The sequence below is a fragment of the Peromyscus eremicus genome, chromosome X, assembly GCF_949786415.1.
Source record: "Peromyscus eremicus chromosome X, PerEre_H2_v1, whole genome shotgun sequence".
Lineage (NCBI taxonomy): Eukaryota > Metazoa > Chordata > Mammalia > Rodentia > Cricetidae > Peromyscus > Peromyscus eremicus.
Genome location: NC_081439.1, coordinates 115,804,551 through 115,831,035, shown reverse-complemented (window position 1 = coordinate 115,831,035; position 26,485 = coordinate 115,804,551). Strand labels below are relative to the sequence as shown.

At 41.5% G+C, this 26,485-nt stretch overlaps 1 protein-coding gene across 3 annotated transcripts in view; it reads left to right on the top strand.

The window, feature by feature from the left end:
• Arhgef6 (Rac/Cdc42 guanine nucleotide exchange factor 6) overlaps positions 1-26,485 on the top strand; it is a 121,583-nt gene that overhangs the window by 29,373 nt on the left and 65,725 nt on the right. For all 3 annotated transcript variants that reach the window (XM_059250485.1, XM_059250486.1, XM_059250487.1), the window contains exons 3-6: positions 5,065-5,149; positions 7,300-7,424; positions 9,762-9,963; positions 22,783-22,853. In XM_059250485.1, coding sequence (XP_059106468.1) covers positions 5,065-5,149; positions 7,300-7,424; positions 9,762-9,963; positions 22,783-22,853 — 483 coding nt within the window. The remainder of the gene's footprint in view (positions 1-5,064; positions 5,150-7,299; positions 7,425-9,761; positions 9,964-22,782; positions 22,854-26,485) is intronic.

Genomic DNA, 26,485 nt, shown 5'->3' with positions numbered 1-26,485 from the left:
CTTTGCACCATGTGTGTGCTGGATACCAGCGGAGGCTAGAAGGTGTCATATTTCCTGGCTACAGATGGTTGTGAGCTGCCATGTGGGTTCTACAAATGGAACTCTGGTCCTCTGGAAGAGCAGCCAGTGCTCTTAACCATTGAGCCACAGCCTCACTTTTGTTTTCTAATGAGGTTACTAATGCTGTTCATGAGGGATCCATGCTTGCTCATGACTTAATAACTTCTCAGTGTCCCCACTTCCAAATAGTATCACCTCAAAGATTACATTTCAATGTATGAATTTGGGTGACATAAGCACTCAAATCATTGCAATATGTATTTACTCTCTAAGCATCATGCCAGGCAGATGGCAGGAACCCAACAAATCAGTTATCATATTTACCTGATTAGTGAGGGATGGAATGGAGATGTAACTTAGTGAGTAGAGAGTCTGCCTAGCATGCATGAAGCCCTGGGTTCCTTCTGCAGCACCCATTTTGAACTTGCTGTGGTGGCCAATGCCTGTAACCCCAGTGTTCTGGAGGTGGGAGCAGAAATATCAATACTTGAAAGGTAATTCTTGACTATAGGGAGTTTGTGATCTAGCCTAGACTCTATGAGACCTTGTCCAAAATGGGGAGAGGGTTAGTGAGGTAATAGAGAATGCAACAGGGAATATTGGTGAAATTATTAAGGCCACTTCTTGTAGTTAAAAGGAGATTTATTTAATGGCGTAACTTACAAATTAAGGGATAGGTAGGTCGCGGGGTCTGGGGAAGGTGTATCGCAGTCCAGCAGTGTTCGCTGGAGCTCTGCTTGGCCCACCTTCACCGTCCAGGGTCCCGGAACAGAGAGAGCGCTGGCCCATCCAGATCTCGGGTCCCCAGGCGCCTCCCTTGGCCCCGCCTTGTAGGTGTGACAGTTACCGAAGCCTCAATGGGGGTTGGAACTTCCAGATCAAAGCTGGAATGGCTACCCACTACAAGGAAATGTCTTCTAATGTGCCTCTTTGCCTTACATGTTGAAACAGAGAGTGACGCCAAAAGGATCTATTTGTAAAATCATAGAAATAGTAACTTCTGCACAATTTACACTGGCAGATCCCCAAGATTTCAAAATTCACAACTGGTGCTTAGAGGATGGAAAATAGGTTTTGATGTTATTGTGGATTTCCAGAATGGAAAAAATGTTGGAAAACTTGTAACAACTAAGTGTCTTGTCTCGTTTCATCTGCTGATGTTGGAATGGAGTTTGGCCAGCTGTATGTGAATGTTCAGAGAAGAATCCCTAATGAGCTTTAGTGCCTGTCTTCGCTATTGCTTATCCACAGTGGAGTTTCTGTTGTTTATAAACTTGAGCCAAATTCACCCAATTGCTGGAGTGTTTGCTACCTTGGGATTCTCTAGCAATAATACAAATTCTTTTTTCCAGAAGTGGTAAAATGAACAGAAGGTGCAAGTTTTGTTGTTTATCTGACCTTCACAGATCTAAATGAACTAACTGGCTTATTTCTGGACTGAAGCAGGAATAAAGAAAGTTCAGCTAATCAGAATCTTGATCATATACCAGACACTGAAGAGGCTAGTGAGTGTTTCCCAGAGTCCTACTTGATGACATCATCACAGCTTTGCCATGATTTGACTTTAACTTTGAAGAGCACTTTGGACAATTATACACTTTACCTTTGCACAGGTCCCAGGGTTTGCAGATAGAAAGAGGGATTATTAATTCTCCATTTTGTGACATTAGGGCGCGGTGTGGTAGCTCAATCCTGTAATACCAATACTTGGGGTGGGGCAGAGACAGAAGAAATTACTGCACACAGTGTGTTCCAGGCCAGCTCTGCCTCAAAAGCAAACCAAAGAAAAAGTACAAAAACAACAACGAAAACTGGTTCTTTCTATTCCGCTTCTTGTTTTTCTTTTCTTTTCTTTTTGTTGTTGTTTGTTTTTTGTTTGTTTGTTTGCTTGCTTACTTGCTTTTTTCGAGACAGGTTTTTTCTGTGTAGCTTTTGGAGCCTGTCCTGGATCTTGCTCTGTAGACCAGGCTGGCCTCGAACTCACAGAGATCCACCTGGCTCTGCCTCCCGAGTGCTGGGATTAAAGGCGTGCGCCGCCACACCACCCGGCTCTCCTTGTTTTTCTTATCCCACTCCACCTTAAGGGACTCTCCCCTACTTTTTCCCAGTTGGGCACCAGTGTCCTTCTGGACATCCTCATTTGTAAATTTGATCCCACACTTCTCCTTTGCAGTATGGGCTAAATGACTGACCATGAATGGAAGTGATATGCTCTTCTCTCTAGTAGATCCAGGTTAAGTTCATGGAAGAAAGATCTAGAGTAGAACTTCCAATACTCAATTTGCAGAGGCTGCAGATGTAGCTCAATTGGTCAAGTACTTGCCCATCATAAAACAGGGTGTGGTGGTACACACCTCTAATCCCAACACCTGAGAGGTAGAAGCAGTAGGCTCAAAATTTCAAGGTCCTCCTTGACGGCAAAGCATGTTCAAGGCCAGTCTGTGCTACATGCAGCCCTGTCTTAAAAAAAAAAAAAATCAGTTTAGAGCTTAGGAATGTATGGTGTAGTGAAGGCTGTCTGTATGGGTATCTGGTCCCCCAAGTGCTCAGAAACAATAATCCCTGTGCTTTGTTTTTCTTCTAGTCCCCACAGGCCCCCTGTAATGTCTTCCTGTTTAGTTCCTGCTGCTTCAGAACAGGCTAGCTGTGAGAAGAACAGCATCTGTGGATAATCTCAAGTATATTTGGGTTTTCTCAAAAGGGAACTGGGTGCAGTCCAGGCAACTTCCTCATTTAAACAGTGACTTTTGTTGATGCATGTTTTATTTTATGATCAGTTCATATGTTCTAAAACTCAGTCAAGTACCGGGCTATTTTAAGAATCCTAGTGTTGCCATTTGCAAGTAATCACCCTGGGTAAGGAATACAAGTAAAACAAGGGGAATATTTTCATCACAGGTTTTACTCTCATGTGTCTATTCTCCTAGCATTTCATTTTGTTTATCGTTGTAGAGACTGCCCACTTTTTCTGTATCTATCTAACAGACATATGCATACACACACACACACACACACACACACACACACACACACACACACACGTATAAGCAGTCCCACTAGGAATTACAGACTGAAACCAATTGAACTTCACAAACAGCCTTGATTAGACTTGGTGGGTCACAAAGCAAAAGAAGACATAAATATAGGGAAGAAACTTGTGGGGGTGGATAATAGGAGTGTGGGAGGGAGATGAGAGGGCGAGAGTGAGAGTGAGCAGAGTGCACTATTGATGTCTGTGTGAAACTGTAAAGGGAACACATTCAACACAAAAGAAACCAGTGACTCTGCCTGCTGGCTGTTTGGGCATAGATGTCATGAACACTTTCCCACTGGGTCAGTTCTAGGGGAGATGGACTAATTCCGGCATCCTCTGCAGTTAAGGATGCTCTTGTCATCATCTACTGCATTGTGTTTATCTTGGCTTTGGCAAACTAAAATAGAACTCCTGTCAGTTTATTCCCGGAAAAGTGCATTTTAAACATTTGGAATTTAGTACCATTTAACTCTTCACAAATATTAATGGTACCCTTTTATTAAAAGTCTATCTGTGCTTCTTATTTGTTTATTTGCTCTGTGTGTGTGTGCGTGCATGCTCCCATACCCATTCCACAGTATGATTATAGAGGCCAGGGGACAACTTAAGGAATTGATGTTTTACTTCATGTAAATTCTGGGGCCCTAACTCAGGTTGTCATACTTACTATGTAGATTAGGCTGGCCTTGAACTTTTGGTGATCCTCCTGCTTCAATTTACTGAGTGCTGGGATTACTAGTATGAGTCACCACGCCTGGCTTACATCTATGCTGCTGACTGACTACTTTAGATTGTTCCTGTGCTTGATGATACTAGCCTCAATATACCTGTCAGAGATTATAAGAAGCCTCAACCCATCTTAATACAGGGCATGTGTTTTAAAACCAATATTTTATATTGCATTTAAAACAATGAGGCTAGTGAAATTGCTTAGTGGTTAAAGGCACTTGCCTGACAATCAGAGTTAACTCACTAGGATGGACATAGTAGGAGAGAACTTCCCAAAAGCTGTCTTTTAACACATACACATAAATAAACACACAAAAATACATCAGTAGGTAATTGGTATTTTCAGTAGGAACAGTAGCCTATCAGAATGGTGGCAAAAACTGGCAATGTGGATTTTTCATTTTAGGCAGGTCTCACTCTATCCCAGGCTGACCTGGAGCTCACTCTGTGGCCCAGGCTGGCCTCAAATTCATGGCAATCCTCCTGCCTCAGCCTGCCAAGTGTAGTGACTACAGATGTGACCCATCATGCCTGGCCAAAGTGTCAGAAAGGCCTAACATCATAGCTAGAAAAGTCACCCAAAACCAGGAAGAACTCACATACTCAGGCAGATGGAGAGTCAGAACCTCTCGGTTCACACATGAGAAGGGCAAGATCAATCAGCAGAAAACAGGAAGCGAGGCTGCAGAGCAAAAGGCAGGTTGGGACAGAAGTTCTGCAATGTGGTATTGGGATCCTAAGCAGTTGGGCAGCACCATGGAGGAAGGGGAGGAGAGATGGGGACTTATGACAGTGCCACTCGTAAGGACAGTGGAAAAAAAAAAACGGTAAAGCAGAAAGCCTCCCCTCTTTATTTGTAGACTTCTGGGGCCATCGCAGAGGGGTTGGCCAGTAACTGGAACCTGTGCACATGAGCTTCCTGTAACTGTCTGACGAGCTTCGTGTGTTCAGATCAGGAGAGTGGCTCTGAGCATGTGCTGTAGATTTCCTGCTGGGCGCTGCCTTCTTGGCTTGTCTTTCATATCCCAGTACTGTCTTGTTCTGACTCATTGATGGCTGCCACATGCCATTAGGCAGCTTAGCCACTGCTCTAGTTTCTCCAGAAGGTAGGCAGAGGTTTGCATTTTGTCTTGTACATATTTTTTCCCTCTTGAGAACTTGAGGAAGGGGCCTTTTCACAGTTTTGTTTGTTGAGTTGATTGCTTACAATGTCTTACAGTTTCAAATTTCCTTTCTAATAGGTATTTGAGCCTGATGACCTTTATTCAGGGATCAATTTCTCCAAGGTTCTGAATACTCTTTTAGCTGTCAACAAAGCAACAGAAGGTAAGGCATGTCGGTGATTTATGATCCATGTTTCTAGAAGCCAACTATGGCTACAGTTGTTCAAATGGTGCAAATTTCTTCCCTTCCCCCAAATAAATTCAAACAAATATAAAGTAATTCAATTTTTAATAACTTTAATGTACCTATCACAGAATAACAAGAAAAAAACACACCTATCGAGCCTACCTATCGCATTCTAATATCCTTAATACAGCAATAAGAACCAAAAAGTGAATTCATGCGAAGTTTTTGGATTGCCAGTTGAGTATAACATGACAGAAAACAAAAAGGGAAAGACCAGTTCCTCCTTTAAAAAAAGTAAGGTTTACAAAATACAGCCATCACTTCCCTTTCTCTGCCAGAGATATTTTTCTTTTAGTTTTCCATTGGTCGTGAAAAAGAGCTTTTTAGTAACTTTGCACTGTGAATGAAATCTCAGACTCCCCATGAATGAAAAGAGTAGCTTATTTAAACATTTCCTATCCACTGTATTGGAGGTTATTAAGTATAATCAGAGTAAAGAGGAAATTGATAAAACTACATTAACCCTTTTCTTCTGTGACATCATGTCTTAACTGTATCAGTAGTGGTCATTGAGAGTTCAAATGCTTTGAGCCCTCTCCATGGGTCTAGGCTGTCTCAACAGCTCCAAGTGATCTCATTCAATCTTTGAAACACCTTTGGGGGATATGGTGATGACGAAGTCCACATTATAGATGAGGAATGCCAGGCCCACAGTTAGCCAACTAGAAAACAGATGACTAATCTACGATTCAAACCCACACATGACTGTCCAGAGCCCTTATGTCAAATATGAATCCTGCTACTGAATGGTTTAAGAGCCCAAAGACTGTGTGCTCAGCACTGCCAGGTGCCACAGAGGAAGTAGAAGATACGGCCCTGCCCTTGAGAAAATTACCATCTATTTATGGAGACTCAACTTACCCACGTGAAACAATTAGGGAGCAAGAGCAGACAATGTAATCAAGTGCCAAGTAGGATGGAGCATCTAGGAAGCCATCAAGTAATTATAGTTTTACCCCAAAGAGCTGTAGATAATAGCAAGATGTGGAAAAATACTTCTCCAAAGTTGTTCTTTTGCTATTTGGGAAAAAAAAACAAAAAAAACGTTTTTGAGCTATTGCGAGGCGTAGAGCAGAGAGTCCAGCTAATTCAAGGAGCTATATTTAACGCACATGACAAGTATCCAGTTCTGGGAAGGGAGGATGGTATAATTCTAACATTATGCCACACAAATTATACGTTCCTTTGCCAAACTCTTCTAGCAAGTTTTACAGTCTCTTCGCTTACCACAGATATTTATAAAAATACAAGGAGGTGAAAGTTAAAACCCACAGCCTCAAGGAAATTACTTGGATACTGAGCCTGTCGCCTAGGGAATGTTTGGGCTTTAGACTTTTGCAGTTTATATCTTTTAAAAATAAGTGGAGAGGAAAAGGAGCCTCATTTGAATTTGTCAAGAAGCCAGCCTCTCCCTTTAATACATGCTCAGCATACTGAAAACACCCAGCTCAGTTCTGGCCCGATCAAATTTCACAAAGAATCAAGCAGGAGAAGGCTCCCGTGCTTGATTTTATAAAGCGATTCTAGTATCAAGATTGCATCTGTCTCAAATACACCCTCTCCCTCATTCTGATTCCGAACCCCACTCCATCACACCAGGGAGACTGTGTTATGTGTGCCATGCATATTTTTACATGTAAGCAAAGAACCCCTAAGTTATGGGCCAGCAAACAAAGAGAGAAATTTGAAATATTTCAAAAGTAATAAGAGCCACAAACAGCTGTTTGGTACCCGATATAGGTCTGCCTTGGATAACAGGGCATACTGTGGCAACTGGTTCAGGAGGGAAGAGTTGTAGGGAAATGGGTTAGGAGAAAATGTGGTTCTGTCGCTGTTTTTCATTATACTGGACAGCAGTGGCCAGTAAGGTTAAGAAGAAAAAAGTTGGCCATTGAAAAGATAAAAGGGAGGGGGAACCTGAAACACATAGCCTGTTCAGAATGACAGAACTCCCAGGAGCTGCTAGGATGGCTTTGGCAATGTCCTGGGAAGGAGCTTCTCCGGTTGTAGGTGGTTTGCTGCCCTGAATGGTTCTTTTACCATGTCTTCTCCTCCTCTTTTCACAGATCAGCTATCAGAAAGACCATGTGGACGGTCCTCTTCTCTTAGCACTACCAACGGCTCTCCCACAACCCCCCAGGCAGCAGTTCCCAGCACAACTCCAGCGCAGCAAAGCCAGGCAAAGGCTGTGGTAAGTAGAGTCCCCATTCCCTACCCCCTCTGTTTTCAAACCTGTCAAATCAGATCAGCATCCCAGATGTATTTCCAGATGTGGTGAGGTAGATAGATAACCTGCTTGTTTGTTGTGTCACTGGACAAAGAGGTACAGAATGAATACCGGTTCAGGCTGGAATGCTGAGCTAAAGCAGGTAGGTGGGGCCCCTACCTCAGGAATTCAAGGGCGGCTTTGTTGTTTACTAGAATTCAGCTAGTCACTTAATTGAGAATACTATGCAAATGTCAGACATTATGACTGCTCCTGATGGCACTTTGCTGTTACTTTCTCTAGCCCATGAGCTTATTAGAATGAGTTATTACCTGGCACTCACAAGCAATCAGTACTCTTGTTGTTCTGGTCTTGATTGCAATTTTTTTTTTGAATTCCTATTGAGCAAGACCCAAGCATAGCTGGATGTGATAGAACAAACCTGCAGTCGCAGCACTCTGGAAGCTGAGGCAGAGGCATCACCAGTTTAAGGTTAACCTGGACTACATAGTACACTGAAGACCAGTGTCTCAAAAGAAGACCCACTTTTAAATATCAGCCCGTGGTATACTGGGTCTCCTAGGTGTTTTTGCCTTTGGTCTTAGAAACTTTGATTTGGGAGGAAATGCCGTTTCCTGTTCTTTCATCCTTGTCAAAAGCAACTGGCTTACTGTAGGCCACCACAACCTGTTATTGCCAAAGCATCTAAGCAGGTGGTGCTTATCCCTTTGGAGCTCACTTCATCCTCCTCCTCTTTTTGAGACAGGTTCTCACATAACCCAGCCCGGCATAGAACTTGCTATGTCTTGGAGGTAGAATGACCTTGAACTTCAGATCCTCCTACCTCACCCCCACCAAGTGCTAGGATTACAAGTTCATGCAAGCATACTTGGTTTATACGATGGTGAGGATTGAACTAGGGCTTCTGGATAAGCACTCTACCACCTAAGTTACAGCACAGCTCTCCCAGCAGATCCTTTGGAGAAGCTGATGAATACTATGGTGCCATACTCTTTGGCCCTTCTTAAATTGCATATAAAAGTGTGTGTGGATAAACTAATATGAGCAAGGAAAACTACACTGAGCTTATCAGAATCTCATAAGGATCTGTGACTCTAGGAAGTTAAGCCCAGAACTTCTTATTTATATAATTGTGAGTGTTTTGAGGCAGTTTCATGTAGCTCAGGCTGACCTTGAACTCGATGTGCAGCTGAGGATAACTTTGAACTCCTGATCTTCCTCCCTTCAAATCCTAAGTGCTAGGAGCACAGATGTGTGCCTTCCCCTACCCAGCCTAACTGCTATATGTGATCTTTACTTGCTACTTAAGGCTAGCCTAGCTGAGATTTGTTAGTAACTGAAAGATGGGAGTGATTTTTATAAGGGTAGGTTAGTAGCTAACGTTTGGACCAAATTTTATGTTGGAGAGAAGCAGGATGGAATGGTATATTACTTTGCTCAGCAGCCACATTTAGAAAGCTGGTGAAAGAAAAGGGAACAGAAAGCTGTGACTCCCTGGAAAATACACATTCTGACAAATGCAATTTGTATAGAAAATTTTTCTATGATTATTATTGCTGTTGTCGTGTGCGTGTGCTCTCTGAATATGAATGCAGGTGCATGTGAAGATCAGGAAACAATGTTTAGGGGTCCCTTCCTTCTTTCCTTCCACCATATGGACTCCCAGGCTGGAGCTTGGGTCATCATTTCCCAGGGCCCTGCAGACACTTGTATATGGACTTGAAGGGGCTATTAACTTCTCCTGAGAACCATTCAGAGACTCCTAAATTCAAAACTGAGGCTAAGCTAGACATGATATCATATGCCTGTAATGCCAACACTTGGGAGGCTGAGAGGCAGGACGATTGCTGTGAGTCCTGCCCAGACTGCGTAGTGAATTCCAGGCCAGCCAGAGCTAATATGAGACATTGTTCTGAAAAAAAAAAAAGAACAAAATAGACAAATGAATAACTGAGATGGACCCGGGGTTTTACTCCTTTTAAATTAAAATAAATGTTGTGGGTTTAGGTGTTTTGCCTGCGTGTATGTCTGTGTACCACTTACAAAAGTGCCCAAGAAGGACAGAAAAGGGCAACAAACTCTCTGGAACTGGAGTTGCAAATAGTTGTGAGCTGCCACGTGGGTACTACAAACTGAACCCAGTTCCTCTGTAAGAGCAGCCAGCATTCTTAACTGCTGAGTCATTTCCCCATATCCCTGGGGTCATAGCCTTGGTCGCTTCACTTGGCTTAAATCTACATAATTTCTACCCATGCCTCAATTAGATGGGCACTTAATCTGGTGTGACTTTTGTTTCTCTAGGAGATGACGGAAAATGGAAGTCACCAGTTGATAGTAAAGGCAAGATTCAACTTCAAGCAGACTAATGAAGATGAATTGTCAGTTTGTAAAGGGGACATCATTTATGTCACTCGAGTTGAAGAAGGAGGCTGGTGGGAAGGCACACTGAATGGGAGAACAGGATGGTTCCCTAGTAATTATGTCCGAGAAATTAAACCAAGTGGTGAGTAAAACTTTTAAAAAGTCTTCTTACGTGTGACACGTGTTCCTTCCCAGTGTTCTCATTGAAAATGTTTTATTTGAAATTGCTTAACACAAACAGTTGATGCATGTATGTGTATGTCCAAAATAAGACTAGGACAGAACTGGAAGAGTTCCATATGTTGAGACAAAGTTTTATTTAGATTCTGTGAAAACTAAATAAGCAAAGGAATCCAAAGTTCGAACAACTGCTGTACTTTAAGTACGTGCCTTTCTATCCACTGACTAGCCCAGAGTACACAGTGCAGAGTCCTTCCTGCTCCTCTGAGAATCACCATGGCAGAATACAATAACAAGAGAAGCTGAGAGCTAACTTCCCTTTTTAACACTGCCTCAGAGATGTGGGAGAGAGAGAACGGCCTCCTGCAGAAAGCGGCCTGGCCATTTTAGGAACAAGACTGTCCTTAGCTTATTGCACGCCAGGAGCTGCTTTCCCCTTTCCTGAATAATATACACACAACAGACTTTAAATGCTCTTTAGAAGTTTTTTGTTTGTTTGTTTTTGTTTTTGTTTTTGTTTTGTTTTTTGCTTTTTCGAGACAGGGTTTCTTGCGTAGCTTTGCACCTTTCCTGGAACTCACTCTGTAGCCCAGGCTAGCCTCGAACTCACATAGATCTGCCTGGCTCTGCCTTAGAAGTTTTTTTTTAGAGGTTTTTGTGTGTGACTTATTTGTCCTTCTTAAATAAGAAGGCGGATTCTTTTTGTAATACTAAACAGAAATTAGCACAGCATCGTGGTGTACATCTGTAATCCTAGCCCTGGAGAAATGGAAGCAGGCGGATTAAGAGTTTAAGGTCATCTTTACCCATAAAAGAAGTTCTAGGCTAGCTTGAGCTACATCAGACCTTGTCTCAATGTCTCAAATAAACCAAACAACAACAACAAAAAATCAATAGAACCCTCCCACATCTAGTTTATGAAAGAATATAATAATACAGATAAAAGTGCTGTTATTACATCTCTTCATTTTTCAAAAATATTTACCCAAGGGCTCTTTTCAATAGCCTGATCCTCAGTGTATTATCTCTTTTGTAGATGTCTTCTTTGTTTTGTATTTTAATGCTTCATAATTGATGGGGCCAGCAGATGGCTCAGTGAGTAAAGGTGCTTCCTGCCAAGCCTGACAACATTAGTTCGATCCCCAGTGCACATGGTTGAAGCCGAAAACCAACTCTCAAAAGTTGATCTTTGACCCCCATATATGCACCATGATGCATGCCCCCTAAAATAAAGAAAGGAATAAGCAAATAAATAAATTTTAATTAAAAAATGATACTGTGGGCCAGTGAGATGCTCAGTGGGTGATGACCTGAGCCTGACCCCTAGAACCCACGGAAAAGCAGAAGGAAAGAACCAACTCCACAGAGCACTTCTTTGATCTCAGCACATGTGCCATGGCTGGAGTGCCGCCTCCCACACACACAGCATGCTCACACATACACAACATATTTTTTACATTGATACATTTAATTAATAAAATATAGACTCACTCTAAATAAAATATTTCAGAAGTATAATAGATAATAAAAGTTCCTTCCCCCTGCACAGCTGTCCCCAGATAACTATTATTCTTAGAAAGCTTTCCTTTAAAGTACTTAAGATGAAATTTAGTTGTTCTACTTTCTGGGTTCTGGGACGGGGAGAGGAGCATCTCACTAAAAGGAGTGTATTTACTGGAGGCCTTAGAAATATTTGTTTGTTTAGACTTCTCATCAGTTTTTGCCAGCTGGGCATAGAATCCAGGTCCTAATACATGCTGGGCATGGAACCCAGGTCCTAATACATGCTGGGCATGGAACCCAGATCCTAATACATGCTGGGCATGAAACCCAGGTCCTAATACATGCTGGGCATGGAACCCGGGTCCTAATACATGCTGGGCATGGAACCCAGGTCCTAATACATGCTGGGCATGGGACCCAGGTTCTAATACATGCTGGGCAAGCGATTTACCTCTGATCCGGAGTCCCAGCCCTCAACATTTTTATTTACTGGGAATTGAGGCTTTTTTTTTTTTTAAAGTTCTGGAAGTATTTTCACAGGCCTGTCTGGAACTTCCTTGGTTTTGATTATTTTTACAGCTGAGCTTCACTCCCTGCTGTATCTTTTCTTTGACATAATCCAGTTGTCAGGATCCCTAAACCACTTTCCAGATTTCCACTAAAGCTCCCTGGTGCAGTGTCCTCATCTGCAAAACTAAAGGGAACAATTTTTGCTGCCTCACCTGGAAATCCCAAGCATTGCTTAAAGGGTAGAGAAGTGGACAGCATGTCACTCACTGTGGGGTCTTATAGCAATGTGCCTTTGGACTACCATAGGCCTTGCTCTCCCTTCCCTTCAGGCTTTTCTTGGAATACTCTGGTTTAAGACTCAGATCAGCAAATTCTGGCCAGACTTAGGCACTTAGGGGATCCCTACAAACATCCTACCATTGAGGGTGGGTCTGGCTTCAGAGTCCAGGAAGCTTGTGAGGCAAGGAAGGTCTAGGATTTGATGTGTGTGGAACAGCATCTCTCCTGTAGCTTATTGTCATGACTGTCTTTTCTTCTCCACTGCTGTTCCGTCAGTTCTGTAATCTAGCCTAAACTACATTATCAGAGCAGTTCATTAACAATGTAACCCAAATCATGGCTTCTCCCAGGAAGTGTAAAAGCCTAGGTCACCGCAGTAGTGCTGGCCCAACCTTGTCCCTAGATGACCTCACTCGTTCCACTTTATGCATGCTGCTCTCTTGACCTACCTGGCTGTCCAGATGTCAGCACTGCTTGCCTTGTGACCTTCAGGCCTGCTCTCTTGTGACATTGTAGCAGTGCCTTCCTGAGTCACCTGGGGCAGAGGTGAATTCGATCTCCACTTCCTCTACCCATCGCTCCGCCCTGTTTCACTCTTTTGGCTGTTGTTTTTCTTCCCCAAACATCCTCTACACTTACTCCTTTACTTCATTTGCGGCCTACAGCTCACCTTTAAAATGTAGATGCCACAAGAACAAAGAGGCTCTTCCGCTTGGTTTATGCTTGTTACATATTTGTAAAATATCTGGGTGTGATGGCTCATGCCTGTAATTTACAGCACTTTGGGGAGTGAGACGGGAGGATTGCCCATGAGCTCAAGGCCAGCCTGGGCTACAGAGTGAGACCCTCTCTCAAAAAATCAAAACTAAAACAAAAGAAAAACATGTGTGGGGTAAATTTGGTCAACGTACATGATTTACTTGAAAGAAATTGTGTGTATGCCACCTAGTACTGGACAATGAATATAAAAATTCCAGACTTCGAAAAAGATCGTTCTGTAAAACAAACGGATATTATGAAGTAGGTGATAACATTGCGTTTATCTTGTTCACTGAGTATCTGCTAATCACTTGGGGTGTCTGTAGCAATATTGCCCCCAGACTCTGCCCCAGGACCCTCTTAGGCTTATATGCTTAACTTACAGAAACAGCATGAGACAAAGCAGGTGATATAGAGAAATGTCTGGACAAGTGGCTATTGGAGCAATAAAGAAACCAGTTGATTAGTAATATTCTAAGTTGAGGGGAAGTCCTTGAACGAACTGGGTCGTGAAGATTTGAAGATGGTTCTGACTGGTAGAAGGTTAGAGAGAGTGAGTTAAAGAATGGTTACAGGGATACATTGTTGTGTGGGGTTTTTTGTTTGTGTTCTGACAAATAAAGCTTGCTTGGAGTCAGAGTGCAGAGCTAGTCACTAGTTAACCATAGAGGTCTGGAGGACTGTAGAGAGAGGAGACAAGAAGTGATAAGGCAGGGCTGAGATAGGATCTCGGCTTTTTGGTCGAAAGAATAGAAGAGGTAGGAAGTCGCTGGTGGCTGCTCCCCTGCTTTTCTGATCTTTCAGGTTTTTACCCCAATATCTGACTCCTGGTTTTTATTGATAAGATTAATTAGATATATGCTTCAAGGTGTAGAGTAGCAGGCAGGATTGATTTTCCTTGAGAATGAAATACATGAAAAAGACCAGGCTCTTGAGCTAGATAGAGCTCTATGAAGAGGGGTGTGGCATTGTCAAGTTGCTTTTTATTTTTCACTGACATGTTTTGTTTAAACATTAATTTTTAAAGGTAATATACAAGTGTGGTGCTTTGAGGTAAAATGGCCTCCAAAGGGAGTGGCACTATTGGGAGGTGTGGCCCTGTTGAAGCAAGTCTTGGAGGAAGTGTCACTGTGGGGGTGGGCTTTAGGTCTCTTTTGCTCTTGCCTGCATATCAACATGTAGCTCCAATGTCATGCTCCCCGCCATGATGATCATGGACTAAACCTCTAAAACTGTAAGCTGCCACCTCTATTAAATGTTTTCTTTATAAGAGTTGCCATGGTCATAGTGTCTTTTCGCAGCAGTAGAAACCCTAACTAAGACAACAAGATAATGAGTTTCATTATTACATTTTCATATACTCCATTTCCCCTGTCCCAGCTCTCCTCTGCCTCTCTTGCTGTTTCTTCTACTCTTATGAATAACCACATTTCTTCCTTAATGTCATTTTGTACACACACACACACACACACACACACAGAGAGAGAGAGAGAGAGAGAGAGAGAAAGAGAGAGAGAAATGTGGCTTCTGTATGTAAGATAAGTATGCAATATTTTCTTTCTCCACATCACCCTTGTTCTCATCTGTCCTGTCTTAGTCAATGTTCTATTACTGTGGAGAGACACCATGACCAAGGCAACTCTTATGAAAGAAAGTATTTAACTGAGGGCTTGCTTACAGTTTCAGAGGTTTAGTTCATTATTTTGGTGGGGAAACATGGTGGCATGCAGGCAAGCTTTGAGAACTACATCCTGATCTGTAGTCAGAGAGGCTGGGCCTGACATGGGCTTTTGAAATCTCAAAGCCCACCCACAGTGTCACACTTCCTCCAACAAGGCCACCCCCACTCCAACAAGGACATATTTTCTAATCCTTCTAATCCTATCAAAGAGTTCCACTCCCTGCTGGGCGGTGGTGGCACAGGCCTTTAATCCCAGCACTCGGGAGGCAGAGGTAGGTGGATCTCTGTGATTTGAGGCCAGCCTGGGCTACAAAGGGAGTTCTAGGAAAGGCACAAAGCTACACAGAGAAACACTGTCTCGAAAAACCAAAAAAAAAAAAAAAAAAAAAAAAAGAGTTCCATTCCCTGTAGACTAAGCATTCAAATATGAGCCTATGGGCAGACATTCTTATTCAAACCATCATATTCTCTTAAGACTTAATAATTGTTCCCTTTCCTCACAGTTATCTTTCTACTCTCATGGCCTACATATATCTAGGTTCTGTGTAGTCAGACTTTCTTGGCCTGCCAGTCCCCAAATAATGACACAGAGATTATTATTAATTATGAAAGGTAGGCTTTTCACTTAGGCTTGTTCCCAACTAGTTTTTATAACTCAATTAACCTGCTTCTATTAATCTACATTTTACTATGCATTTTTTAACCTCTCTTCTATTTTGTATGTCCAACTTCATCTGTGTCTCGATGGTGTCTCTTGCCTCTCTTCTTCCCAGAGTTCCTCTCTCTCCCCAGAAGTCCCACTTATTCGTTCCTGCCTAGCTATTGAACATTCAACTACTTATTAAACCAATAAGAAGGCACCTTAGGCAGAGACATATCTTTACAGTGCAAAAAAGATTATCCCACAACAGTTCTGTGTATGACAAGAAAACTTGTAATATCTGTCTAAGTTTAGCCTATTTTGCTTAACTTTATGATCTACAGTTCTACCCATTTTCCTGAAAATAACTATTTTATGATACTTTTCTTTTAAAGATAGAGTCTCACATAGCCCTAGCTAGCCTTGAATTCATTGTGTAGAATGCGATGATGACCCACAGCTTCTGATCTTTCTGCCTGCATCTTTTAAGTACTGGGGTTGCAGGCTTGTGCTACCATACCCTGTTTATGCAGTGCTGGAAATGGAACCCTGGACCTCATCTACACTATGCAAGCACTCTACCAACTAAGCTACATTCCAAATCCCGGTTGGATTTATCTTTACATTAGAATAAAACTCTTCAATGTGAAGTTTTAAGCAGAGGATAGTATGCGCTCTGGGAAATAGTTGGATTTCAGGGAAGTGATGGTTCAGGCTTTTTCTGTGGCCCAGGCAATCTAGATAATGAGTAATAGTGGAGAGAAAGAAAAGTGCATGGATGCGGAAGATATTGCTGAAACAGAACCAATGAGTGTAGTTGTGAGGACAAGGGAAGAGATGAGGAGAACGCCAAATCTGGAAGTTCACCTTGAGGATGAGCTCTTTAAGGGTATGTGTTATCTATCACTCATCTGACTGGCCAACAAAGCTTTGTTTCTCGTGATTAGCTTATTAATTCTTGTTCTGGACACTGGTGCAACAGAAAAGCATAAGAATGACTCTTACCACATTGGCTTGCAGGTTAGTGGGAGAAGATACTATTACAATACAGTATATTCAGCTATTTAGCTAAATATACGATGCTATGGAGACTGCTGAGAAGAGGGGTACCTAAGCCAACCAGATGGGGGTAAAGGGGAAAACTGCTCATGTTTGTATATTTTTTCTTCCCTTCTTTCTTTCCTTCTCCTCCCTTCCTTTCTTCCTCCTCCTCTTCCTCTCTCCTCTGTTTCTTTTTCTCTCCTCTCCCCTCTCCTCCCTATCCCTTCCTTTCACTCTCCTCCTCTTTCTCCGTGTTTTGAGACAGGGCCTCTTGTAGCCTATCCAGGCTTACCTCAAACTCACTACATAAAGAAGGATGACCTTGAATTATTGATCCACCTGCCTCCACCTCCTGTACTGGAGCTGCAGGTGGAGTTAAGTCTTTGGGGACAGCACACTTGGAAGAGAGATTACAGTAGTTTTTTAGGAATGTTGACTAGTTCCTGTAACAATGGTTGTTATAAAGAGAGTAAACCGGGCTCCTGAATCTCTGTGGTCTCCTGTCTTACTGTGCAATCTCCTCCTCTTCATGTGGCCAGTTCTCTTTCTGTTTTTCTTTCATATTGTGATCTAGCCAAAGAGGCTCTAACCAGAGGCCAAATAAATAAGATCAACCAATCACAGACATTCAGCTTCCAGAATTGTGAGATAGGGAAACCTATGTTTTACAGGCACCTAGCTATAAATATTTTGTTACAGAAACAGAGGATGGACTAATAAAGAGAGAAGATAGGAGAAAGGTGTGTATGTATATGTGTGTGTTGGGATTGGAAGGTGTTAGTACAGAAAATGATGAAATGTTTGAGGGTTATTGAATATGGAGAAGGAAAAACTGAAGATGAAACACACAAGTGGCAGTGTAAGGCAGTGGCTAATGAAGTGTAAATTATATTGCAGATCAGCAATATTCAGAGTCAGAAAGTATATTAAGGATGAAGAGGCTACGGGAGACTTAATGAAGGAAGTAGTGTTCAAGCTGCATACTAAAAGACAAGGAATCCGCAGATGGGCCCGTAAGGGAGGGAAGGATAAGGTAAATCCTAGTAATTGGTCAGAGAAAACCAGTGAACTTCTGTGGTCAGATGAGCAGAGTGAGCTTTGGACCAGTGTCAAAGGTTAGCTTGGTCTAAATGAAGGTTTTAGGTATTTTGTTAGGAAAGTTAGGTGAGCAATAAAGTTTTGTTGATTTGAATTCTTTCCCACCCCAACTCTTGCTAGCTCTACCAAATCTACCTAGAATGTCACCAAAGGACATGTTGTATTCAATGATTGTGAATGGCTGCCTTTTTATCAACTTCTTTCCATGAATTCTTTGCTTATATGTAAGCTTAGAAAACAAGACTAGTCTTCAGGGAGGTTGACAATGATTCAAAGATTGATTCATAGATGAAATGTGTATTCCATAGACACAAACCTTCACTTCAACATTTTTAAACCCCACTGCTGTACAATCTCTCCAACCATTTCCTGAAGTTGAATCAGGAATGGAACTGAAGAACTTGGGTGATCTCTATCTGCTTGCTATTGGGTCAAAGGTGTAGCCCTATGGTCACTTGGGCAGTCAGTAATTCTGACAAACTCACACACATGGCCTGGAAGGTGAGATAGTCAAGCTAATACTAAGAGTATTTTTGTAATGTCATGTAATGACAAGGCAAGCTCAGAGCCATATAACCCTCCCACTGAAGAGTGTTGTGCCAGGGGACTGCCATGCAGTTTCTGTCTCTTGAGACTGTCATTTACAAGAACACTTAGTGCTGGGGTAAATTTGTCCTCAGGGAGTGGCATATTAAGTTCTAGATTCTACTGTAGGTCTTGGGTAGAAATGACTGTGATCAGAGGCACAGAGGCAGCTGCTTTCCCTGCTCTTTGAGTGGAGACAGATTTCAGAGAAGTGCAGCATAAAGAACAACCCAGAAGATATTATAAAAATGCAAGAAATAGAGTAGTTGAGTCTCTCTCTCACACACACAGAGGCAGAGACAGAGAGACACAGAGAGCTTTCAGCATGTGCTTGAGGTTAAAGATACAGTAGGTCTTTATGACCATGATGATAAAAATGTCTCACTAAGAGGCCAGAACTTCAACATCAGTGACATCAAGAAGCTATGGAGAGATAGATCCGTGGTTAAGAGTACTTACTGCTCTTTCTGAGGACCCGGGTTCAATTCCCAGCACCCACATGGAGCCTCACAATGGTCTGTAACTCCACTTCCAAGCAATCCAGCACCTTGTACTGGTCTGTGCAGGAACCAAGTATATATGTGGTTTGTGTACACATATGCATGTAAAACACTCCCTCACATAAACTGAAAATAAATTAAAATATGTACAACTGTTCATCATGCCTCAATTTTTATTTCCTAGAACATGAGAAAAATAAACTCTATTTTGAGCAAAATTACATTTTTTGACGATCTTACTGCATAAAAATACATAAAATATGAATTTTGTCATTTTATGAGCCACAGAAGGTATGGTAAGAACACTTACTCCTTTATTGCATTTGAACCAGGTATATTATAAATAAAAAATTAGTCATCTGTATAATTTAAGTTCTCTTTTTAAAATCAGTGGTAACCTATAAACTAACAAGTTGTTAATAAAGCAAAGAAATTGACGCCAATGCATTGTGGTAATATAGCAACCTACACCACTCATTCATCTAAAAAGGAGACTTTTTTGAGATGGGGTCCTCACTATATAGTCCTAGCAATCTTGGCTTTTTTTGCCTTTGTTATCTGAAAAGCCAAGGCTTCCACTTCTTTTATTTCATTTATTTATTCATTCACTTGTGTGTGTATAAATGCTTGGGTATGGAGGTCAGAGCACAACTAGCAGGCATTCGTTCTGCTGGTTCTGCTGGAATTGGTTCTTTCCTTCCACCGGGGGCTCAAACTAAAGCAATCAGGCTTGGTGGCAAACAGCAAACATCTTACTCTCTGAGCCATGTCACTAGCCCTAAAAGCTAAGGTTTTTGTGAAGATTTTTCATTCACCTTTTCCCAAGACAGGCATTGTGGGTTACACCTGTAATCCTAACACTTAGGATACTGAAGATGGAGGATGATCATGAGTTTTCAGTCAACCTGTGATGCTGGCAAAATCTTACCTTAAAAAGAAACATGGAGCCAGGAGGTGGTGATGCACGCCTTTAACCCCAACACTTGGGAGGCAGAGGCAGAACAATCTCTGGGTTCGAGGCCAGCCTGGTCTACAGAGCGAGTTTCAGGACAGCCAGGGCAATACAGAGAAACCCTGTCTCAAAAACAAAAACAAAACAAAACAAAACAAAAATCACCCCCTGCCCCCACAAAAAAAATTATGGAAGAAAGAAAGGAAAAAAGAAAAAGAACAAAAGAAGGCTTCTCATTTTCCATGCAAAATTTCCATGCTAGGAAAATGTTGAAACAAACATGATTAGAAAAAAAAAAGATTTTGAACAAATTTTATTTTCTCCAACTGATCCTGTTAAGGAGTCATTAAGTCAACTGAGGGGAAGATTAGGTACATGGTTAATTAGGTTTACATTAAGGCAGATTAGGAAAATACTCTTCCTTATATATGAGACCCTGTCTCAAAAATAAATAAAATATTCCCTATTTTCCAGATCTGGAGTAAAATCTTTTGTTTTATTCCTGTTACTGGTACTGGTAATTAATCTCTCTCTCTCTCTCTCTCTCTCTCTCTCTCTCTCTCTCTCTCTCTCTCTCTCTCTCTCTCTCTGTGTGTGTGTGTGTGTGTGTGTGTGTGTGTGTGTGTGTATGCATGCATGCGTGCAGAGGCAAAAGGACAACTTTGGGAGTCAGTTTTCTTCTTCCACTGTGTGGGTCCAGTCACCCCAGTCATCAAGAAATCTCTAAAGCATCCACTTCTTTCGTATATGATTCTCCCCCTTGTACTTTGCATAGTTCACATTGTGTTTCAATGGCATTATGCATTCCTTCAGGCTTTCCTGCCCTTGTCTGTGTCTTAGCAGGCACTCCATTAGTGGAATGCACTTTTCTTAGCCTTGCTTCTGATTGGTGACCACATCTTGTTGATACCTTCCATCCACGTACTAACCAGACTTGACCTTGCTTAGTTTCTGAGATCAAAGGAGATGAGGCATGTTCCACATGTTTTGTCTGTGGACCTTGCTTTTACACTTAAAAAGTGGTCTTCATTTCTTCGGTTTTTTTTTTGAGACAATCTTGTTGTGTAGCTCAGTCGACCATTAGCTCCCTAGGTACCCTTAGCTAGTCTAAAAATTATTACAATCCTCCTGCCTCAGCCTCTTTAGGACTGGGATTATAAGTGTGACCCACCACAATAGACTCAAAAATTTTATTTTTATCAAGATCAGTTTAAATAATAATTGAACAAAAATCTTAACTTCTAATTAAAATCTTTACTGAAGTCCTGCATCAGCTTCTGCCCAGTGCTATTCACCAAGCCCTTTTGTAGTTTTGTCTTCAGAAATCCTATTGATTGGGAGCAGACCCTCCTTATCAAGTCATGCCTCAGCTTTGATCTTGGTTCTGCCGTTTCCTATCTGCATGACCTTAGGCAAAGGACATTGCATCCCTGGTTTCATGTTCTCTCTCTGTAGAATAAGATGATCTCCATTTATCAGGGTGTTATAAAGATAAATAGAATGTCTTTGATGCTACTTAGTTGCAAGTAAATATTAGGAATATTTTAATGCAATGAGTTGAAATCAATATTATATGGGAAATATTTATGAAACTATATTGCAATAGAGTTACAAGACTACAGGAAAAGATGTGTGCGTATATGTGTGTTCACACATACACATACGTAAAAAGAATGAAAGGACATAATTGTTACTCAGATTGATGTTTAACTTTGGATAATGGAAAATCATTGAGATTTATTTATGTTTCCCCATTTTTAATTCTTAGGGTTATCCTGTAAAAGATTCATAACTTGGAAAATATTATTTAAAAAAGAAATATTAATGTGTGGTGACATACTCTTACTTGGTCATGTGTAGCTCACCATGCTTCAGAAAGGGTGTAAAGCAATGTATAATATAGGAAGATAATGAAATGCAAAGCAAAATGAAGAAAAGGAGACAGTGCAGACTGGAAAGATACTATGCAGTGATACTGCTAAACATTTACAGCTAGGTGTGATGATGCACACCCAGAATCCAGAAATTTGGGAGGCTGAAGCAGGAGGATCAGGAGTTCAAGGCTAGCTTGGGTTACATGGCAAAACTCTATCTCATAAATAGAAATATGAGTGTTTCGTGTTTTATTTGAAATAGAAGACTGTCCTAGGATATCTAATGGTTGTGAGTTAATGGATAAGATAAACTTTGTAAAAGGTGAAACATTTATACGATCTGAAGAGAAATCAGAGCTGACTGAGCTTGTGGGAGCTCATGGACTCTAGACCGGACAGCTAGGGAACCTGCATGGGACTAACCTAGGCCCTCTGCATATGGGTGACAGTTTTGTAACTTGATCTGTTTGTGGGGCCCCTAGCAGTGGGACCAGGGTCTGTCCCTGGTGCATGAGCTGGCTTTTGGAGCCCATTCCCCATGGTGGGATGCCTCACTCAGCCTTGATGCAGGGGGAGGAGCTTAGTCCTGCCTCAACTTGATATGCCATGTATTGTTGACTCCCACAGGAGGCCTTACCAGTTCTGAGGAGTGGATATGGGGGGTAGAAAGGAGGTGGGGGAAGGGAATGGGATGAGAGGAAGGAGGGGAAACTGTGGTTGGTGTGTAAAATAAAAACAAATAGTAATTTTTTTAAAAAGCAGATAATTGAGGTAAAATAAAAATTCTTAAAAAATAAAACCAAACATGTAATAAAAAAGATTAACTTTGTAAAAGAAGGGCAGCATTTTTCTAATACAATGTAATAATATTAAAATGACATAGAAAACAGAGGAGCATTTTACAGAAGTTTTCAGTTAGTTGGAGATTCTGATTATTTTATTGTTGGCACAGTAGGCAATCCCAAGAAAGGCACGGTTGGTATTACGTTCTCTTCTCTTTGTGTGATAATTTGCCAGTGACAAACACACTTGGATTGCTTTGGTGTCACTTACCTGTTTGGGATAAATTGAGTGAAGACCCTGACTTCCGCAAATAGACCCAAACGGAGAGTGCCACTCTTGCCCGGGCTCTGCCATTACTTAGCTATGTAGTAACTCTTTGGACTGTTCCTCCCTTGGAACTTGAGAAACCGTAACAAAAAGATTGAACTTTGACCTTCTGCAGTCCAGTGATACTTCCACTTACTTAGAAAGGTACATTTCCTTGATCTTTCCACTTTATAGTATGTCAGTTGTCCTATGCTATCAAATGTCCACCATGAAGCTGGTGTTAACATTATCTAAATGTCTTTTTCACAGAGAGACCTCTGTCCCCTAAAGCTGTCAAAGGATTTGACACTGCTCCGCTTACCAAGAATTACTACACTGTGGTGAGTGTTCAGAGGACAAAATTATTTTAATTCAACATGGAGATGTTTCACTTGTCAAACCACTGATCATTTGAGGTGACACAAAAGAAAGATGGGATAAAGTTGCTTTGTAAGGTTCCAAGGCAGTTTGCATCACAATGGTGTTCATGTGCTTGTGGAAGTCTTACAGATAGCTGGAGGGTTCACATCCACTATACTGACAAACTAAAGAGCTGAGCAATGCTCCAGAGCAAGGCCGCCTACCAGTGGTGAAAGAGAAGATGGTAATATCTAGGCACGCTGAAATTCAGTGACATGGCCTAATCATGTATTTAAAAGCAGGCAAGTCCCCAGGTCCCTAAGACGGAATGAGTTTTAAGTGATTGTGTTCTATGATTTTACTGGAGAGTCAATCAACCCATAACACCCGCTGGAATATTATCAATTCTATTTTTGATGAAAGCCTGAAAGGAAGACTGCCTTTTGACATAGAAGGACGAATGAAATGGCTCTGACTTGAACACAGATATGTCAAAGTATATTGGCTATAAATAGGGTATGTGTAATACTTAAAATAAGCTCCTGTTTGAAAAAAGAAATTGCATCATTCTCCTTAATCTATTCTCTGCTTTCCTTCATTTCCTTTCCAGACTTGGCCTAGTCACTAATGAAAGGGTCAAGTCCTCATTACCTCTAAGTTGCCTTGTCTGGTGCCTCATGATCTGCCCAACCTCTCCTGAAATCCAGCTTCAGTTTTTACCCAGTGTTCTACGTGCATTCGCACTGCATGCTCATTTCATTTTGTGCATGGATAAAGAGTTTTTAATCATCTCTGTACAGGTATATGAGTGTCACTTGGCTTCCAAATTTTAATTTCACTATGCAGTGAAATACAAATGTTCCATACTGGTGATATAAACAGTAGGTGATATGAAAAAACTCCATAGGTGCCATGGGCAACAATCAGAAAAGAACTTTTTCTCCATGGCTTTCCTCCCGCTTCCAGTTATAAAGGCATGATTCAGCCGAGCTAACCTCCCATCTCCCTTCAGTCCTCATCAGCTCTTCCAAATGACCTTCTACTGATCTCAGCTTTAGGGAAAGGACTGAGTCCAATGGCAGTTGAAGCTGTGCCATAGCTTCTCTGTGTGCATCTGCAGCATCCTGGCCCTCGGCTGTGCCTTTCACTATCATCTGACTGCAGCAGTTCAAAATGTTGAGGGGATAGGCTGAGGTAGCTCAGTGGTACAGCATTGTCTAGCATGTACAAGACAGAAACCCTTGTGATTCTCCTATGCTTATATTATATGCAAACCCTTGATGGACTACAGTTTGCATAGTCCATCCTCTAGTGAAAAGCATATATAGTTGAGGTTAGCCTTGAATGTCTAATCTTCCTGTCTCTGCTTTGCATGTGTTGGGACAGCAAGCATGCCCAGTTTGTTTGTTTGTTTGTTTGTTTGTTTGTTTGTTTGTTATTGAAATAGTCTGACCTTTTTGGCCAAGGTGTCCTGGAACTCAAGACACTGCCCAGACTCCTTGAATTATAATCTTCTAGCTTCTGCTTTCCAAGTGGTAGGATTACAGAATCGTATCACCATGTCTGGCTTATTATTGTTTTATTATTGAGTACAGATAAATTGTGTGTATTATAACTAGATATGGTTATAAAGAGATTCTTGTTGTTTGATTATTTTTAATCTATACTACTTTGGAGTTGAGTAGTTAGGAAAAAAATTGTGGTAATGAATTCAAAGTATGTCCCAAGTGATCTGATTATCCTTCTTATCTGTGGATATCTGAGACAAATGAAAAATACTATCCCACTCAGAAAACTTGAAAATCATTATTCCACATGAAAGATGTCCCATCTAACCTAATATCAACTCTCCCCTCTAAGCATCATTAATACAATTAATACATATTCTTTACTAGATGTAGTGTCTGAATTTTACTCCATTAAAAACAAATCACATAAATAACAATGAAACAATATAGAAAAAGTATAAAGAAAATAAATACAACTAATTTGAAATGATCGCTACTAACACCTAACTTTTCTGAGAAATACATGTGTATATCCGCACATATTTCAATATATACTTATATATGTGTATATACACGTATATTTTAATATGAAAATAAGATCTATGTATTTTCATTATTCTCCTTTATGGAAATCTCTCTATATACACCCTCCAGCTGTAATTGTCTCTCACTAGAGCTTTTCTTAAGGTCTTTCATTCAGTGAGTCCTTGCTGTTACGAACAGCAAACTTTACTTTGGCATTGTGTATTAATCAAGTTTTCCAGAGAAACAGAGGAAGGAGAGAGGAGGAGAGGAAGAAAGGAAGGAGGGAAAGGTGTAAATAGAGAGATAGTCAACACATGAGAGAAAGAGTAAGCAAGGGATTTTAGTTTTACTTATTTTTATTTATTTATTTATTTATTTTTTTGAGACAGGGTATGACTGTGCAGCCCTGGCTGGTCTGGAACTTGATATGTAGATCAGGCTGGCCTCCTGAGTGCTAGGATTACAAACGTGTAGAACCACACTGGCTTACTTTTCTAACAGATGTTTGTTCATTGCCTTTCATTGCCCTGTCGCTGTGTGCGGCACGGGTGTGTGGGTTCACGCGAGTCCACGGAATGAAGACACAGAGGCATCTTAAGAATGAAAATAGCCTTTCACGGCTGCACGGAGGTCCAGCCTTGAAGGACTGAAGCACTTTCCCTTCGCCTAGGGCATTTTTACTTACTCTCTATTTACAGTTTAGCCAGTTAATTTCTGTACCTTCAAAGCAACCTAAAAGGAGCTCCCAGAGACCAAATGCCAAGTGCAAATTACCTGATTTCTCAGGTACCTCGGTTTTCCGGGTTTCCTGGACCAAGTTTTGCGTAGTCCTTTGGTCCTTGGGGGACTCTCTGATCCTTGACTCTCAGACAAGATTCACATAGGGCGATAAGAGAAGCAAAAGGTAAGAGAAACAAAGGTGTGGCTAAACAAAGGAAGGATTAGGGCTAGGTGCTGCTCTCTGGAACCAGGCCAGGAGCTCAGCAGGAATGCACTACATTGCCCCTTATAACTGTATGTTGTACATGAGGAAGGGATTGAAAAGGTAAAGAACAGGAGTGGGGAAGGATTTTATGCATCTTAACTGTCAGGCTTGATGTTGTGTGGTCCCATTGGGAGTACAGGGCAGAGATGATAGCATCAGCCACGTAGTTGAGAACAGTGCAGAACTGTAAACCATCAGAAGACAGTCAATTCAAAATGTGGCCAAGCAGCTTTTGTAGCAAAAGCACCGGGGAGTTTGTTAAAACTATAGGTACCTGGGGCCCCAAAGTGACCTGCTACAGAAATCTCTGCTCATGGAGATGGCGCTGTAGTGTTTTAATCAACTGTTCTGAGCCCATCTTCATTTTCCCCCTCAACACAAAGGTGGTTTGGGCGATCTTTTAAACTACAATCTGAGGATCACTGAAAGGTTGAAGGGAGGAGGCAGGATTTAGGGCAGGTCTTAGAAGAGAGTTCGAATGGAGTTAGAAGCAGAGAGATGCTGAAAGGGAATCTAGGCGGGGCAACTGTTGGAGGAAATGTGTCCAAGCAAGAAGGACTTGGCTGCAATTAGTCAAGAGCGGCCCACACGATGT